We start from the raw sequence: 16,207 nt of genomic DNA, 5'->3' as shown, positions 1-16,207 counted from the left end.
GTAAAATTGTTATCACTATTGTTTAGCTTCTCAGTTCTAAGAATTCATACAATTCAAAGCGAAAACACTGTAAGGTTGTTTAGGTTAATAAATTATAATTTCTGCCATCTGATTAGAAAGCCCTTATGTGGACTTCAAAATTTCAGGGAAGAGTGAAGGCAGTCAATTTCCCCAAAGCCTGGCAAATGTCACAGGCAAAATTAAAGCCTATGAGCAAAAGGCTCAAGAATACACCAAATTAAGCTGATATTCTCAACCACCACAGAGGACAAAGACCAAATCTATATTGTCTACTTTTGCATTTCCCGAACCCAGCACATAGTAGGCACTCATTTAGAGAATGAACACACATCTCCATATGTCCACGAGCTCAAAATGTATGAGTGAAAACCTATGAATTTCTCAAAATAATACTGTCTAGATAAGAAAGTTACACACACACACACACACACACACACACACACACACAAACCCTTGACAGGAGGTTTTGCTTCAAGTTTAGGTATTTATCATAGAATATATTCACTTACAACGTAACTTTTTATATAACTGACATTTCTCAAGTTTTATTTAATAGAATGGAAATTCACTATGTTTAAAGAGCACTTAACCAAACCTACACTTATCTACTTTAGGATTAATACTGGCTCTAAAAAGTAAACTAGTACTATGGTTGGTTTGATTCACTGGTTAAGTAATAATGAGAGCTGATGGTCATAATTATGGGATTGATTCCTTTTAAGAAGAAGTATCAATCCTCAAAGGAATCAATCCCAGCATGACCTTTTCCCTCCGTAACTGGAGAATGCAACCCTCCACTCCAGTCAGTCAGAGCTACCAGACAGTGCTCATGCGAGCCACTACTCACATGGGTCCAGCCATGGAATAGAGAGGATTTGACATAAATCTATCATCAACCCTTTACTTATGGCAAGTCAATTCTGTCATCTCCAAATGTGAAGAACAATGTTTTAAACTGCCAATAGTGAAAACCAGAGAATGCTTCCCTAGTATAGGTAGCCTGAATGCAATCTAAATATGTATTAATTTTTTTGTATTATAATGTACTACTGGACTATATGGAACTCTCAGAAAGACACATGCTATTGAGTAATAAGCATTACTAAGAAGTTTATGATGATTAAAGCAAAAAAATCAGTATCAATTAAGACTATTTTTCCATCTCAAGCTTCAAACCTGACAAAAGGGATGGCAGGATTAAGATAATTATTAACCTCCGATAGACACAGGACCAAATAAAACACTGCAGAATGACCACAAAAATGTTTCTCTAATTAGAAGTGTAACTAAACCAAGGAATAAAACAATCTGCTTTCCATGTCACCGATTATTTTCATCTGTTCAACTTCTCAGTTGCTCCTTAATGTGCAATCCACATCTCAAAATATCTTTCTCCTGTGCTTAATGTGCAATCCACATCTCAAAACATCTTTCTCCTGTGCTTAATGTGCAATCCACATCTCAAAACATCTTTTTCTGGCTCTTGCTGTTCTGTTCACCTTGAAAAGGTACAATTCTAGCATGTATCTTCTTCAAAAGTTGGTTTAGAGGGCCTGTATTCTGTTTACAGTCAACATACATACAAACAAGCCTACTGATCTTCAACACAACTTCAGTCAATAAAAGCATACTTCATCCTGAATGTGGGTAATCGCTATGTCTGAGTAAAATGAGAATGCACCATCTATCAGTATCATATATGAAAAATTCAACGTAAGGATGGATGATCTCTGACTTTAAAACAATAAATGGTACAATCATGATTTCAGAATCTAATGTTATTCTTAAATGTAATTCACTAGTGAAACACCATATTCTAAAGGGCATTTATAGCAATACAGCAAATAACATTAAGTAAATTCACAATATTCAGTATCTAATTGATGTATAATTATTGCTAAGACTACCCTGCCTTTTTTATCAGGTATGTTTATAATTGTGTCCATCACAATTTTAGATTGTATTGGAACAGCTACTCATATAAATTTCTTCAGTGCTCACACAAATGGAAGACTTATAAAAACGCACATAAATGTTCTGCATTGGAACAGTAAGAAGCTATAACTTGAATGCGTTCAGACCTGTAGCAGGCTGTTGCTGCTGTGTAAGTGTTGCAGCCATGGCAATGGCTGCTGCGTTTGGCATGGTGCTGAAAGGGGTGGGTCCAGTAGTAACTCTGGGTGTGTTCTGCCACTTCTTAGCTTCTGCTCGCCTTGTTTCAAACACATCAACAGCATCTCCCAAGAACATTTTCCTGTAGCCAAGGTACTGTTCTTTCAGAACCTAAAGAATAAAAAATAAACAAAAAGGCTAAATGAAGTTCCACATTGACTATGGTAATACGTGGATGAATATACCAATATACCAAAGACACTGCCAATATTATACATTCAATCTAAACTGCAAATTACAGTGCTTAATAATGCACTTTCGTGTAGGAAGTGATGAGTTCAAGAGTTCTACTGCTCCCTTGAATAGTTTACTCCCTATCTTTACAATATGCTTCCTAAAATACTGTCTTTGTGAGGTCTTGTTTGAAATAAATCAGCTACGTTTTTAGACAGAGTAATATCTAAATAAACACTCCATCAATGTGAAGATGGATGGATGAAGACTTTAAAATTAAATATTCCAGTTTTTCAGGAAACTTTCCCCTCAAATGTCCAACCTTTTCATTGCCTTTTGATTAAAACAGTCAAAAAACGAAAAAAAAGTCAGTACTAAATATATACATTTTTAAATACTTTTAGAAGGCACATGCTAAAATAAGATGTTGCACCTCAGCAGAATGCTTGGAGGGTGTCATGAGGGCTTCTACTTTATTGCTACTATTTGACCAGTGAACAATGAGACTTGATCCATGTTAAAGTTATGAACCCAACCACCCACCTCAAAGAAAAAAAATGAGTTTATAACTCCAAAGAAAGAAAAATTTCCAAGTTCATAAAGTGAGCTGCTTTTACCCAATGCAGCATCTGCCTTGATTAAGGCCATTAACAAGCAACAATTCTGTTTCACTTTAGAATTATTTTATGCTTTCATTGAAGATTTAGCCTAATTTAGATAGGTTTTTAACCACTTTTTGAAGAGACACAGATATTTCATATTTCTTCCATTTCTTAGCAGAAATTAATAAACATTAGGTTCTGATTATAACCAGTACAGCACTTAAAAATCTGTTGTTTACAGTATTTAAAAGCTATCATCGCCCTTTTTGTGTGGCTGTGTTTGATCTTCCAAACTTTGCTACATTTATGATGTATTAAAAAAGGGGGCCTGCCAAGAACTGGATATTGGAGAAGATATAAAGCCAGAATCAAGACATATGATGTAAGAAAAACAAGCATTACCCATCTCTTGCAAATCTACCCTTCCTTTTCCTGAGCAAGCATCAGTATCCCATAAATTTTAGTTCTACTTCAGATAATGGAAAATAATGATCCACCTTAGATACTTAAGACCATTAGTTGAAAGAAACAGGCTGGCCGCGGTGGCTCCCACCTATAATCCCAGCCCTTTGGGAGGTCTAGGCAGGAGGACTCCTTGAGGCCAGGAGTTAAGATCAGCCTGGGCAACACCAAAAGTCCCCCTCTCTACAAAAAGTTAACAAATTAGCTAGGTGTGGTGATGCGTGCTTGTAGTCCTAGCTACTCAAGAGGCTGAAGCTGAGGCGGGAGGATCGCTTGGGCCCAGGAGATTGAGACTGCAGCGAGTCACGATTACGCCACTGCTCTCCAGCATGGACAACAAAGCAAGCCCCTGTCTCAACAAAACAAAACAAAAGAAAATAATAAAACAAAAACTTTGACATCAGCCATGATTTATAAAACAAATTGCTAAAACGTCCAAATGTGTTAATGTTCCTAAGGCCTGGCTGGATAAGATAGTTAATGCCTGTTTCAACAGATTACCTAATGAAAAACAAAATGAACAAAAAAATGTCTTGTGAGATTTTTATAAGAAATAAAGAAGCCTAGAGCTTACAGTTTGCTCACTAAACTAAGCTAAAAATAATGGCAACATACCAAATCTGATCATAAAATATTGTTTGGTTCTTGGGAATATCCTTTTGTTCTTGGGTTGCTTAAAGAGTAGGTCAAAATTTCACGTCTACAACGTTTATTTTGACATGATCTAGGGCAGTTTTATGTGGTCTTCGTCTCACTGTTTTATGGTCATATTACCACAAATGATATATTTTCCAAACCAGAGAGGAGAAAGTGCTGTTAAAAAAAAAAAAAAAGTATATTTACACCGGGCATTTGCTCTAAAATACTTCGAGGGGTAAAAAAGCATCTCCTGTGGAGCAAGTTCGGCAAGGTTCTGATAATGGCTGCAGTTACGTAGTCATACCTGGGCATTCATTATCATGATAGCCTCCTTTTGTGTATATTTGAAAGATTTCATAATAAAAATTAAGGAAAAAAATTCTGCACAATGGACTTCTAAGTGCCATACATTAATTTTACTACAAAATTAAAGTAACATTTATTATAGACTAATAAAATTTTTTTAAAATCTGATAAAATTCCTCCTTTAGGCCGGGCATGGTGGCTCAAGCCTGTAATCCCAGCACTTTGGGAGGCCGAGATGGGCGGATCACGAGGTCAGGAGATCGAGACCATCCTGGCTAACACGGTGAAACCCCGTCTCTACTAAAAAATACAAAAAACTAGCTGGGCGAGGTGGCGGGTGCCTGTAGTCCCAGCTACTCGGGAGGCTGAGGCAGGAGAATGGTGTAAGCCCAGGAGGTGGAGCTTGCAGTGAGCTGAGATCCGGCCATTACACTCCAGCCTGGGCGACAGAGCCAGACTCCGTCTCAAAAAAAAAAAAAAAAAAAAAAAAAAAAAAAAAAAAAAAATTCCTCCTTTAGAACAAAATTTAAAGATTTGAGTTACAGTTTTAAATCTACTAACGCAAAAGGTCTAAACTGCACTACCATTTCAAAAATAGTGTAATTTAAATGGTTAACTTTAAAAAAATTCTGTTACTATGCATGAGATCAAAATAAAAATGAAAATGTTGATAATTCCAATTAAACTCTATTCTACACAGTTGATAATTTATCTAGACTCAGGTTTGGCGGCCTGAATTTTAAAGGTTTTTTTGGACCACATATACTCTAACATTAAAGAGTTTAATTACATTTGCTCAGTTAGTTAGAAAAGATGTACTTACATTTAATATTTCACTTAAATACATTTTCAAAACTAACGTTATTATATGAGAGTCAAAATATTCAGGCTGGGTGCAGTGGCTCATGCCTGTAGTCCTAGCACTTTGGGAGGCCGAAGAGGGAGGATTGCCTGAACTTAGTAGTTCGAGACCAGCCTTTGCAACATGGCAAAACCCTGTCTCTACTAAAAATACAAAAAAAAAAAAGAAAAAAAGACAGCGAGAGTCAGTCTAAATATTCAGTGATAAATCATTTTATTTGCATTATTTAATAAACACAAACAGTTCCCTGCATTTAGAAGGGAGAAATCCTATAAGCAGGTTTTTAATGCAGTGGCCAATAAACACTTAAAACACACATAAAATTAAGGTAGTATAAAATTATTTTGCTACTAAGAATGTTCTTTTTTTTTTTTTTGAGATGGAGTCTCACTCTGTTGCCTAGGCTGGAGTACAGTGGTATGATCTCGGCTCACTGCAACCTCCACCTCCTGGGTTCAAGCAATTCTCCTGCCTCAGTCTCCCAGGTAGTTGGGACTACAGGTGCTTACCACCACGCCTGGCTAAATTTTGTATTTTTAGTAGAGACAGGGTTTCACTATATTGGCCAGGCTGGTCTCGAACTCCTGACCTTGTGATTCGCCCGCCTCGACCTCCCAAAGTGCTGGGATTACAGGTGTGAGCCACCACGCCTGGCTAAGGATGTTTATTTTCTATAGTGCTATTTATAGTGGTAAAGAAATAGAAACCACCTAAATATCCAACAGAAAACGGGTTAAACAATGTACAAACACACAACAAACTCCTACGTTAACTATTAAAAATGATATTCAGGAAATATGTGTATTAACATAGAAAGTTATTCACAATACACTGCTAAAAAAAAGCTGTAATAACAGACTGTACAGAGTGCTTGGATCTTTTTTAAAAGAACAGATACTATCAATCATTATGTCTGGGTATATTATGGATTAGAGTAGTTTTCATCTTTTCACTTATATGTAATTTTAGCTATTTCTGTACCAAGAATGGATACATTTGTCCCCAGAAGAACAAACACTTGGGTCTAGATATCCAGGTAGATAAATGGGCAATGAAAACTTACCTTTACATTTTCATGAATAGACTGAAGTTGTGCCGCTAAAGCTACAAATGTTTGATAAATTTTCTGCATAGCCATTGACAAATCTATAAAAGAAAATTACATTATCACCCAAATATATATACATAGCACAATCCATTTTACTTTTCTATTTGAGTCCAATTTTTGGCATAGTTAACATGTAGGAGAAAAAAACTCTTATCAATGTTCTAATGTCTAGACAACATACAAAGTAGTAGACTGAGAGAAGAATGTCTACAACAGTAATCTGGGGGGAATGCCCTAAGATTTCTGCCCTTGTTTCCACAGTAACAATTCATATAATAAAGCATATTACATTTATAGGGAATAAAGGAGTAGTAAATGACTTCTAAAGGAATTTTCTTAAAGGGGCTACCAGTAGTTATCCAGAATACCTATTATATAACCACATCTATCTCCTACAAACAAAAGTTCAAAAAAAATTACCACAGTAGGCATGTTACCTTGAGGGGTTATATGTGAGTTATTTGCTTGAGTGGCAAGATGGTTTTCTAGTTCTTCAATCTGCTGCCTGTACTGCTGAAGTTGTACCTCAAATTGCTGAACCAAGATTCTGAAGTAGCTTTAAAAAACATTTAAAAAGTCAGATCAAATGTTTTTTTAATTCAGGGTGACAAATCCAAATTAAGGAATATTCTGCAATAAGTAATAGTCTTCAAAAGTATCAGGGTTATCCAAGGAAAGGAAGGACTGAATAACTGTGATTGGAAGAGATTAAGGAGAAATTACAAATGTACTGTGAATCCCAAATAGGATGCTGAAACAGAAGTACATTAGTGGAAAAACTGGCTGAATTTAAGTAAGTTTAGTAGTTTAGTTAATAATATTGTACAATTTTAGTTTCCTGTTCTTGGCAATTATACTATAAATGTTAACATTAGGGGAAGCAGGGGAAGTGATACAAATAAATTCTCTGTACTACTATTTTGGAAGTTTTCTGTAAAGTTAAAATAAATTTACAATAAAGTAGAAACGTCTACCAACCAGACTGCAGAATTAAGAATTTATAGTTATTTTATCAATGAAATTTATAATCTGAGAACACTATAGTATACTACAGAAAGCACATGTAATTATTGCTACTTTTCTAATAAATTTACCCACGGAGAGTGCTAGATAGATTTAAAAAAAAAAAAAAAGTATCTTGAGTAGTATACAAAGGAATCTGAATGTTTTTCAGTAAAAAATGGGCAACCATGAAAGCATTTTGCAAAATTAGCTTTGATGGCAGTATTAAGAACAAGACAGAGGGATAAAACAGTAGAGGAAGTCCAGTGAGGAAGCACATCCCATGCCAATCTGAGTAAGAGGAATACCATGGTCATTATGAATTTCCTGATTTTGAGAATTGTTAAGTATAAGAATATCCTTATTTTTAAGAAATATCCACTGAAGTACTTTAGTATAGTGAACATGATTTCTGCAAATAAACCAAACTGGGGGAGAAATGTATATATACATATAGAGTGTGAGGAACAAAAATATGGTAAACATGTTAATATGTAGGAAATTGGAACGAAAGACATACAGGAATTTTTAGTTCTCATCTTGAAACTTTTCTGTAAGACCAAAATTATAATAAAAAACTAAAAGAATAACATAAGTAAGGGGCCAGGCGTGGTGGCTCACATCTGTAATCCTAGCACTTTAGGAGTCTGAGGCAGGAGAATCACTTTAGCCTAGGACCAGCCTAGGCAACACTGTGAAATGGCATCTCTACAAGTTAATTAATTAATTAATGGTGAGGGATCAGGAATCAAACAGATCTCCACCACTCAACTCACTTTTGCATACTTCAGTCTATCGCTAAAACTGGAATAACAACAGCTACAGAGGTCTTGTGAAATATGAAGGTAAAGCATGTATAGTCCTAAGCACACTGCATGGCAAATAGTAAGCATTTGGTAAACATTAGTTATTATTATCTTCATCAACATAGAAGGACATAAAGAGAGAGACAAGATGTATTTTACATGTATGGAAACCACATGTATACACAAGCTGAGTGGTGTGACTGCAGGTTGGTTTCTTCTACTTATCTATATTTTCTACTTTTTCTTCCAGAACATGTATTACCTATGTAAATGAATAATCGTAATTTTCCATTACCAGCAAAATTTAATAAAATGGAGCAGGCTCTGTAAGTAGTATGTACATGAAGTATAAATGCCTAATAGTGGTGAAAAGCTCAGATCTTAGCCTTCACTTACCCTGCAGGAAAATGGTGTTAATGGAGATAAACCTTTTTAGGGTTATTATGAAATTTAAAATCCATGTAAAGTGCTTTAGCTCAGCCTTTCCACACAGTATACTAAAAACATTTAGTTTGTATACTATTATTACTGTTCTGCTTTCTGAAAGTGAGAAACATTTGTTTTTAAAAATCCAGCAACTTACTCAGCAGGAGCTGCATATTCATGTTGAAGTCCAGGTGGTGTCTTCTGGGTTCTTAAAGCTATTTCAGCATTCTTTAACTCCTAATATACCAGAGGGTTTAAAAAAAAAAAAAAAAAGCCAGTTAAGAGTCAGGTTAAAAATACCACACTAAAAAAATACTCAGTCTCTGGACTGAAATTTCAAACAATACCTTGCAGGTTCATGCTATAAGAACACATTATGGATGAAGCTGCTTCACAAGTTGCTAAAACCTTTCAAGAGCAGACAAATTACAGTTTGTTTAACAAACTTTATGATAAAATTATAAAGAGCTGTAGATCTATTTTTAAAACTATGATTTCTGTAGGATTCATGAAGTGAATTCATTGACAGTGTAAAGATTATATTACTACTTAAAATCTTTAATATAAATGCAGAAAATGCTGTTTTTAAAGGCAGGTAGCAATAATAATGTTGAGGCTGAGTCAGGCACAATTAACATTTGGGTGCTTGCTATGTACCAAACACTATGCTAAAGGTTCCTTCAAGGACAACACTACAATGCAGGCAATGTTTCTCTTTCTACAGATGAAGAAATGGATTTACAAAGCCATTAAGTAACTTGCCCAATAACCATGTTGCTAGAAGACCTGAGAACTGGATCTTTTAGAGCTTACACACTCAACCATTCTTACATTGTTTTCTACAATTCTAACCAATGTTTTTTCAAGATTAGTATTCTGTTTACCCCCTTACATTCCACATCCCTATCATTTCACTATATTTTCGAACTCTATTTAAGTATTCTTTATTTCACAAAGAGTTACTTTAACTTTATATTCCCTGTAGCAACATCTCTCCCTCATTAAACTGCCAACCTGCTAAGTTGATGACTGTTTTTTTTTTACATCCTTTTCACTCAACTCAGGATTCCATCCCACCCCACTCCAATACAAATTTATGTGTAGATGATTCAAGACTCTGAATTTTCTACCACTCTAAGCACTGACTCTAGCCAGGCCCAGACTCTTATAACACTAAACTGCTTGCAGATCATCAGACATGCCCATACCCTCATTCATGATACTTTCCTCTTTTTCAAGACTCAATGTAAAGGTATTCTACACTGGACAGATGATAAAAGTGCCCACTTGAGGCCTCTGTGCCCCTACAAAACCCTTGTACCTGGATCGTATCACTTGATGGATTTAACTCTCTCCCTAATCTAAGTCTTGATCCCTAAAGCGCCTGGCACACAACAGATCTTTTAAAAATGTTAGCTGAATGACTGGAGAGCTGAACTCAGCAATTTAACTTCAATAAACCATGCAGCTCTGACTCACCCCAAAAGAAGAACTAACTATCCTATTTTAATTTAAACTCAAGTTACTTACTAAAAATGAAGTACATAAAAGACTTTGTCTTCCACAAGAATCTGGTCTACATCACTTCTAACTGCAGAACTTTTATTTCCCAGAAAGGCTTTCTTTGAAGAAAACGTTTTAGGGTTAAATAAGATTGATACTTTATAGAGGATTCAGAACATTTTTTTAATTGGTAATTCACTAGACTCTTAGTAGATTATTAGTTCCTGTCTACTAGAAATTGGAATAATCTTAGATCAAATTTCTTTAAAAACATTTTTTTTTCTCTTTTTCTTCTTCCCCTTTGACCTGGTGAGCAGGAAATAAAAATCTCTTTTTTTAAATTTATTAAGTTCCAGGATAGATGTGCAGGATGTGCAGGTTTGTTACACAGGTAAACGTGCCACGGTGGTTTGCCACACCTATCAATTCATCACCTAGGTATTAAGCCCAATATGCATTAACTATAAAATTCCTGAAATTCAGCTCAGATGATTCTTCCTTAAGGAAACTTTGACTCCCAACCTCTTGTTCCTTTGCCACCTTTACGCTCTTCTCAATCTTTTATTATTTCATTCACCCTCCTAGACTTTTAGTACCTTTGGAGTTGTCTTTTTATCTCTAAAAGACTATTAACATGCCCACTATATGACAGCTACTCCACAAACAGCGGTGAATGGAATCATTCAGTTTTAGAGTTAAAATGGGTCCCATACGGCATTCACATCTTTCTTTCAAGTTTGCCTCCTCCACTATTTTGCTCTAATGATGTTTCCCATATAACTTATATATAATTTCAAATATTTCACATAATTTCATGTGATATTTAATCACAGTCTAAACATTCTCCAGTATAAAAACATAATTAACTCTTTATATTCCCTAGAAAGGACATACGTAATGATTAGGAAGAGTAAGTGGAGAGGAAACATGGGGCAATACAGGTGTAGTATCCCATATTCAAAAAGCTTGGGACCGGAAGTGTTTCGGATTTCAGAATTTTTCTGATTCTGGAATATCTGCACACAGCACCTTGGGGATAGAATGCAAATTTAAACGCAAAATTCACTTGTGTTTCTTATACATATAGCCGGAAAGTAACTGTATACAATTTTAATAATTTTGTACATGAAATGAAGTTTTAACTGTAACCTATCCCACGAGTTCAGGTGTGGAATTTTCCACCTGTGGCATCATGTTAGCACTCAAAAAGTTTTGGATTTTGCAACATTTCAGATTTTGGACTAGGGATGCTCAACCTGTATTACATTCATATTTAACCAAGTAAATGTGTTAAGAGACCAGGAAATCTGAGGACAATAATATCTTTGAAATCCCTTTAGCCATTACAGTTTTGAGTAGCTCTTTTAGTAACACATCATCATTAAAAAGATTACAAGATATTCTCCAACAGTGGACTTAAAGACCCAAAAGCACCTTTAAATATTTTACTTAAAATACTACCATTTCATGCTGGGCGCGGTGGCTCAAGCCTGTAATCCCAGCACTTTGGGAGGCCGAGACGGGCGGATCACGAGGTCAGGAGATCGAGATCATCCTGGCTAACACGGTGAAACCCCGTCTCTACTAAAAAAATATAAAAAAACTAGCCGGGCAAGGTGGCGGGCGCCTGTAGTCCCAGTTACTCAGGAGGCTGAGGCAGGAGAATGGCGTAAACCCGGGAGGCGGAGTTTGCAGTGAGCCGAGATCGCGCCACTGCACTCCAGCCTGGGCGACAGAGCGAGACTCCGTCTCAAAAAAAAAAAAAAAAAAACTACCATTTCATTTGTGAAGATCACAGCCCTCTGATAAATCCACAGCAAAAAGGTGTGTCTCACATGAAGTTCATTAACAGATCAGTGACAACTTTACGGAAAGATTTCTAGACTGCTATGATGAGATCAAGTATATTCCGTACTTATGATAAACACAACAAAAATAAATCACCTATCATCATCCTTTCCCACTGAGGTAGAAACGAACTACATATTAAATATGTATTGCATATTACACCATAAGGAGGAAAAACAAGTAGACCTTAGTGACAGACAATATTAGCCACACTATTTAATTTTTTGAGACGGAGTTTTGCTCTTGTTGCCCAGGCTGGAGTGCAATGGTGTAATCTCAGCTTACTGCAACCTACGCCTTCCGGGTTCAACCAATTCTCCTGCCTCAGCCTCCGGAATAGCTGGGATTAGACACATGCGCCACCACGCCTGGCTAATTACTGTATTTTTAGTAGAGATGGGATTTCACCATGTTGGTCAGGCTGGTCTCAAACTCCTGACATCAGGTGATTCACCTGCCCCGGCTTCCCAAAGTGCAGGGATTATAAGGCATGAACCACCAGACCCGGCCTACTACTTTTATCAACTAAGATTTAACCACGACTTGCAAGTCATCACTCAAATTTACAGAGTTAAAAAACATTATTTTCTGACCAGCTATGTTTCCTCTTATATAACAGACCAATTAAGCTAGCAACCACGCTTATGAAACCTATTTAGTTAACAGCATAAGCTCTGGAGTTGGACTGCCAGGGTCTGAATCCAGGAGCTTCCATTTACTAACAAAGCTCTGTGCCGTTTTTCTTATTTATATAATGGGAATAATAATACCTACCTTGTTGGGTCTTTTCAGAAAATTTAATGGTTTAAACATTTAAATTGCTTAGGATACTGTCTTGTATACAGAAAATGCTTAATAAAAACTCATTATTAAAGTGTATGAGCTATCTGGTTTCCTACCAGTATGTCTGTATCAAACTTTATAATTAAAAACAAACAAAACAAAACAAAAAACACCTTATTTCAATTTTGGAAAAAAACAAAACAAAAAAACCGTAAGGCAAAATGGCCACAGGTTGGTATACCTGAGCTGTTTCTATTTTCAATTTGTCAATGTTGAGAGTGTTTCTCTGTATTCCACTGGCAGCCAATGACAGGAGCTGCTTCAGAGCTTTAATATCTTCTTGTACCTTAAGCATTGCTTTTGAAGACATTCTACTAATTTCTTCTTGAACTTGTTTCTGCTCCTTCACAAATTTCCTAAAAAATATATATTTAAAACTGAGTTTTTAAAAATATATCTTTGGTTTCCTACAAAAAAATATATATACTTAAAACAGTCCAAGTGTTTTAAAAAACAAAACTAAAAATTCATCTACAGTTCACACTTTTTTACAGAATGGCAGTTACAGAATTTTAATTCCCGTTGTTCTGCTTTCTTTCTGATTTCTAACATGTTAACCCTAGTTAAGAGATGCTCCTCTAGGATGCGATTTGAGGAGGAAGAGATGCTCGCCTTAAGAAGTATTCTAGAATTCTTCAAGTGTTATTTATCTTCACTTACTGGAGATTTTCAACATCCTGGCAGATGACAGGAGGTAGATTTTCATCCTTCAGAGCTTTACTATCCCTAAGAAAAATGCAAAACATGTATAAAGATCACTGAGATTTTAAAAAGTTGACGGCTGAGTTTTAATAGAGTATTAGAGTATTAAGACACAAGAAAATACAGCAAAAAAGCACGTATAGCTTCTTTGGATGATTTCAAAGTTCTTTATAAAAAACAATAAATTTCTTGTAAATAGGATCTATAAAATAATTTTAACAATTCGTCTGACATGAAGATTTCTTATCTAAGAAGACTGGCATCTATTAAAAACATTTAAAAGCATTTGACCAAATGTCTAACAAAAAAATCAGAAAATACTGCAAACTGGGTGAGATGTTAAACTAAGTTCCCTCTGGCTTAAAGATTCTGACAATTTGTTCAGTTCCAAAATATTAATGTATTTATTAAAGAAAGCTACAAAACTTCTCATTTCAATTAGTTCTTCAACATGCATTAGAATGAAAAAGTAAGACCTAGGCAGAGCTTACAGGAATAAAAAATATTTAATGAGAACAGGAACAAGTGAAATTTGGCATGCTGCAATGGAATCATGAGTTAGATTTCATAACCCTTATGCAGATCTTAGTTTCTCTAATCTTCTTCATTTAAATAGTAAGCTAAAATACACATAGGATGTTTGTAAGGAGTGAATTTGTCATGCATTTATGAATGCTTTATTTAATATAGTACAAATCATGTAAGAAAATATAATTGGTAATAATAAGAATGACCATCTTCAAACATCTACATGATGTATACGGAGGCTACTCTCCTCACTGAAAACACCAGGACATAAAATGGGACTGGCACAATAATTCATCTTTTTTAAATGCTCCAAAGGTAAAGTTCCATGAGTTGTTCAATATTTCATAGACTAAAGAAATAAACACACATATTTGTATTTATTTATATTATTTAGGGAAATACCAAACACCTTTCTAGAAAGAAATAGTTTTAAATTTTTTTAATGACTAAAAACTAAAGATTTGACCTTTCATTATCTTTCCAGAACATGTCTATTATTTCACTTTTAACAAATACCGTTAAAAAAGTTTTTTCTCCTAAATGTATATGATTCTATTTACTTCCAATTATACCATCTGTCTACAATTTAATAAGTTAAACTCTTCAATTAAAATGTCTTAAGGGTAAATTTGTAAACTTACTCTGGTCTTGTTCCCGTTTTATCACCTAGAAAATTCAAGAAGCTCCATGTAAAAAGAGTAATTGAATACCATACTCCAAATACAAGTTTTAAATTAACACAAATTAAAGTACAAATATAAACTGTTAAGCATTTTTTTGCTTGCCTCTTAAACATCACGTGATGTCATGACTAGTCATGAACTCAGAAGCACAGCATTTTATGAAGACATCAGTACACATAAGCAGATATATATGGCAGATGTACATCTACTTTCAAGGGCAAGAATCTTCCTTTCTCAACCATCTTCCATGAAAAATACCCTGTATGGAAAATGTACGTTGTTGCCTACCAGTTTAACTCCTGAAAACTTTACTTGACACTTTTTAAGGTCCTATCAGTACAGAATACTATGTCAGATCACCTGAATTTCTCCAATCTGACAATCCCTTAAAACAATTATCACAATTTATCTTCCCATCTGCCATGAATACCTTATCACACCCTCACAACGACAGACATATTTTTTAAAAAACCTTTGCCAGTTATGTAGGTGAAAAATGCCACTTCATAATAATTCTTAGTTTATATTTGGTGAAGAAAACCATTTTCTTCAAATGCTCATGAGACAAGTATATTTCTCTTTTGTGAACTGCTTGTGATATGCACACTTTTCTTGAGGTATTTTTCTTATTTATTTCTAAGAGCTTTTTCAACATTAAGTATATTATTTGTCTCCTTTACATAATTTCCTAAGTATTTCTAATATTAGACCCTTGTTAAGATATATCTCAATTTCAGAGATGTTAAAATGTGAAAAAATAAGCACCTAAAAATCAAGCATTTTGGACAGACTGCATGAACCCAGGAATTGGAGACCAGCCTGGGCAACAGGGCAAAACCCTGTCCCTACAAATTTTTTTTTCACTTTTGAGACGGAGTCTCACTCTATTACCCAGGCTGGAGTACAGTGGTGTGATCTCAGCTCACTGCAACCTCTGCCACCTGGGTTCAACCGATTCTCCCGCCTCAGCTTCTTGAGTAGCTGGGATTACAGGTTCCTGCCACCATGTCCGGCTAGTTTTTGTATTTTTAGTAGAGACTGTTTCACCATCTTGGCCAGGCTGGTCTTGAGCTCCTGACCTCGTGATCCACCTGTCCCGGCCTCCCAAAGTGCTGGGATTACAGGCATGAGCCACTGCGCCTGGCCAAAAAAATTTTTTTAAATTAGCTAGGTGTGGTGCTGTGTACTTGTGGTCCCAGCTACTTAGGAGGCTAAGGTAGGAGAATCACTTGAGCCAGGGAGTGGAGGTTTCAGTGAGGTGAGATCACACCACTGCATTCCAGCCTGGGTGACAGAGCAAGACTCTGTATCAAAAAAAAAAAAAAAAAAAAAAAAAAAAAAAATGAAGCATTTTAGTTTCCTCATTTACATTTTACCTCTGCACATGGGGTTTTACTTTTCTACCACTTTCATCCAACTGTAATTTATGTTTCCGTGTTTTGTATTTTACCGATTTTAAGATTTTTTAATTTCATATTTAGTATCTCTAATATTGCCACCTATCTTCTATAGATGTCCTA

The 16,207-nt window shown here is 35.4% G+C and overlaps 1 protein-coding gene across 1 annotated transcript in view; it reads right to left on the bottom strand.

Moving 5' to 3' along the window:
• NUP58 (nucleoporin 58) overlaps window positions 1-16,207 on the bottom strand; it is a 42,338-nt gene that overhangs the window by 8,828 nt on the left and 17,303 nt on the right. The window contains exons 7-13 of the mRNA XM_010360177.2: window positions 14,646-14,670; window positions 13,435-13,500; window positions 12,956-13,130; window positions 8,738-8,817; window positions 6,784-6,902; window positions 6,302-6,384; window positions 2,103-2,304 (exon numbers count right to left, since the gene is read on the bottom strand). Of these exons, the coding sequence (XP_010358479.1) occupies window positions 2,103-2,304; window positions 6,302-6,384; window positions 6,784-6,902; window positions 8,738-8,817; window positions 12,956-13,130; window positions 13,435-13,500; window positions 14,646-14,670 (750 nt within the window). The remainder of the gene's footprint in view (window positions 1-2,102; window positions 2,305-6,301; window positions 6,385-6,783; window positions 6,903-8,737; window positions 8,818-12,955; window positions 13,131-13,434; window positions 13,501-14,645; window positions 14,671-16,207) is intronic.

Source organism: Rhinopithecus roxellana, chromosome 18 (genome assembly GCF_007565055.1).
Source record: "Rhinopithecus roxellana isolate Shanxi Qingling chromosome 18, ASM756505v1, whole genome shotgun sequence".
Classification (NCBI taxonomy): Eukaryota; Metazoa; Chordata; class Mammalia; order Primates; family Cercopithecidae; genus Rhinopithecus; species Rhinopithecus roxellana.
This window is presented reverse-complemented; position numbering and strand designations above follow the sequence as displayed.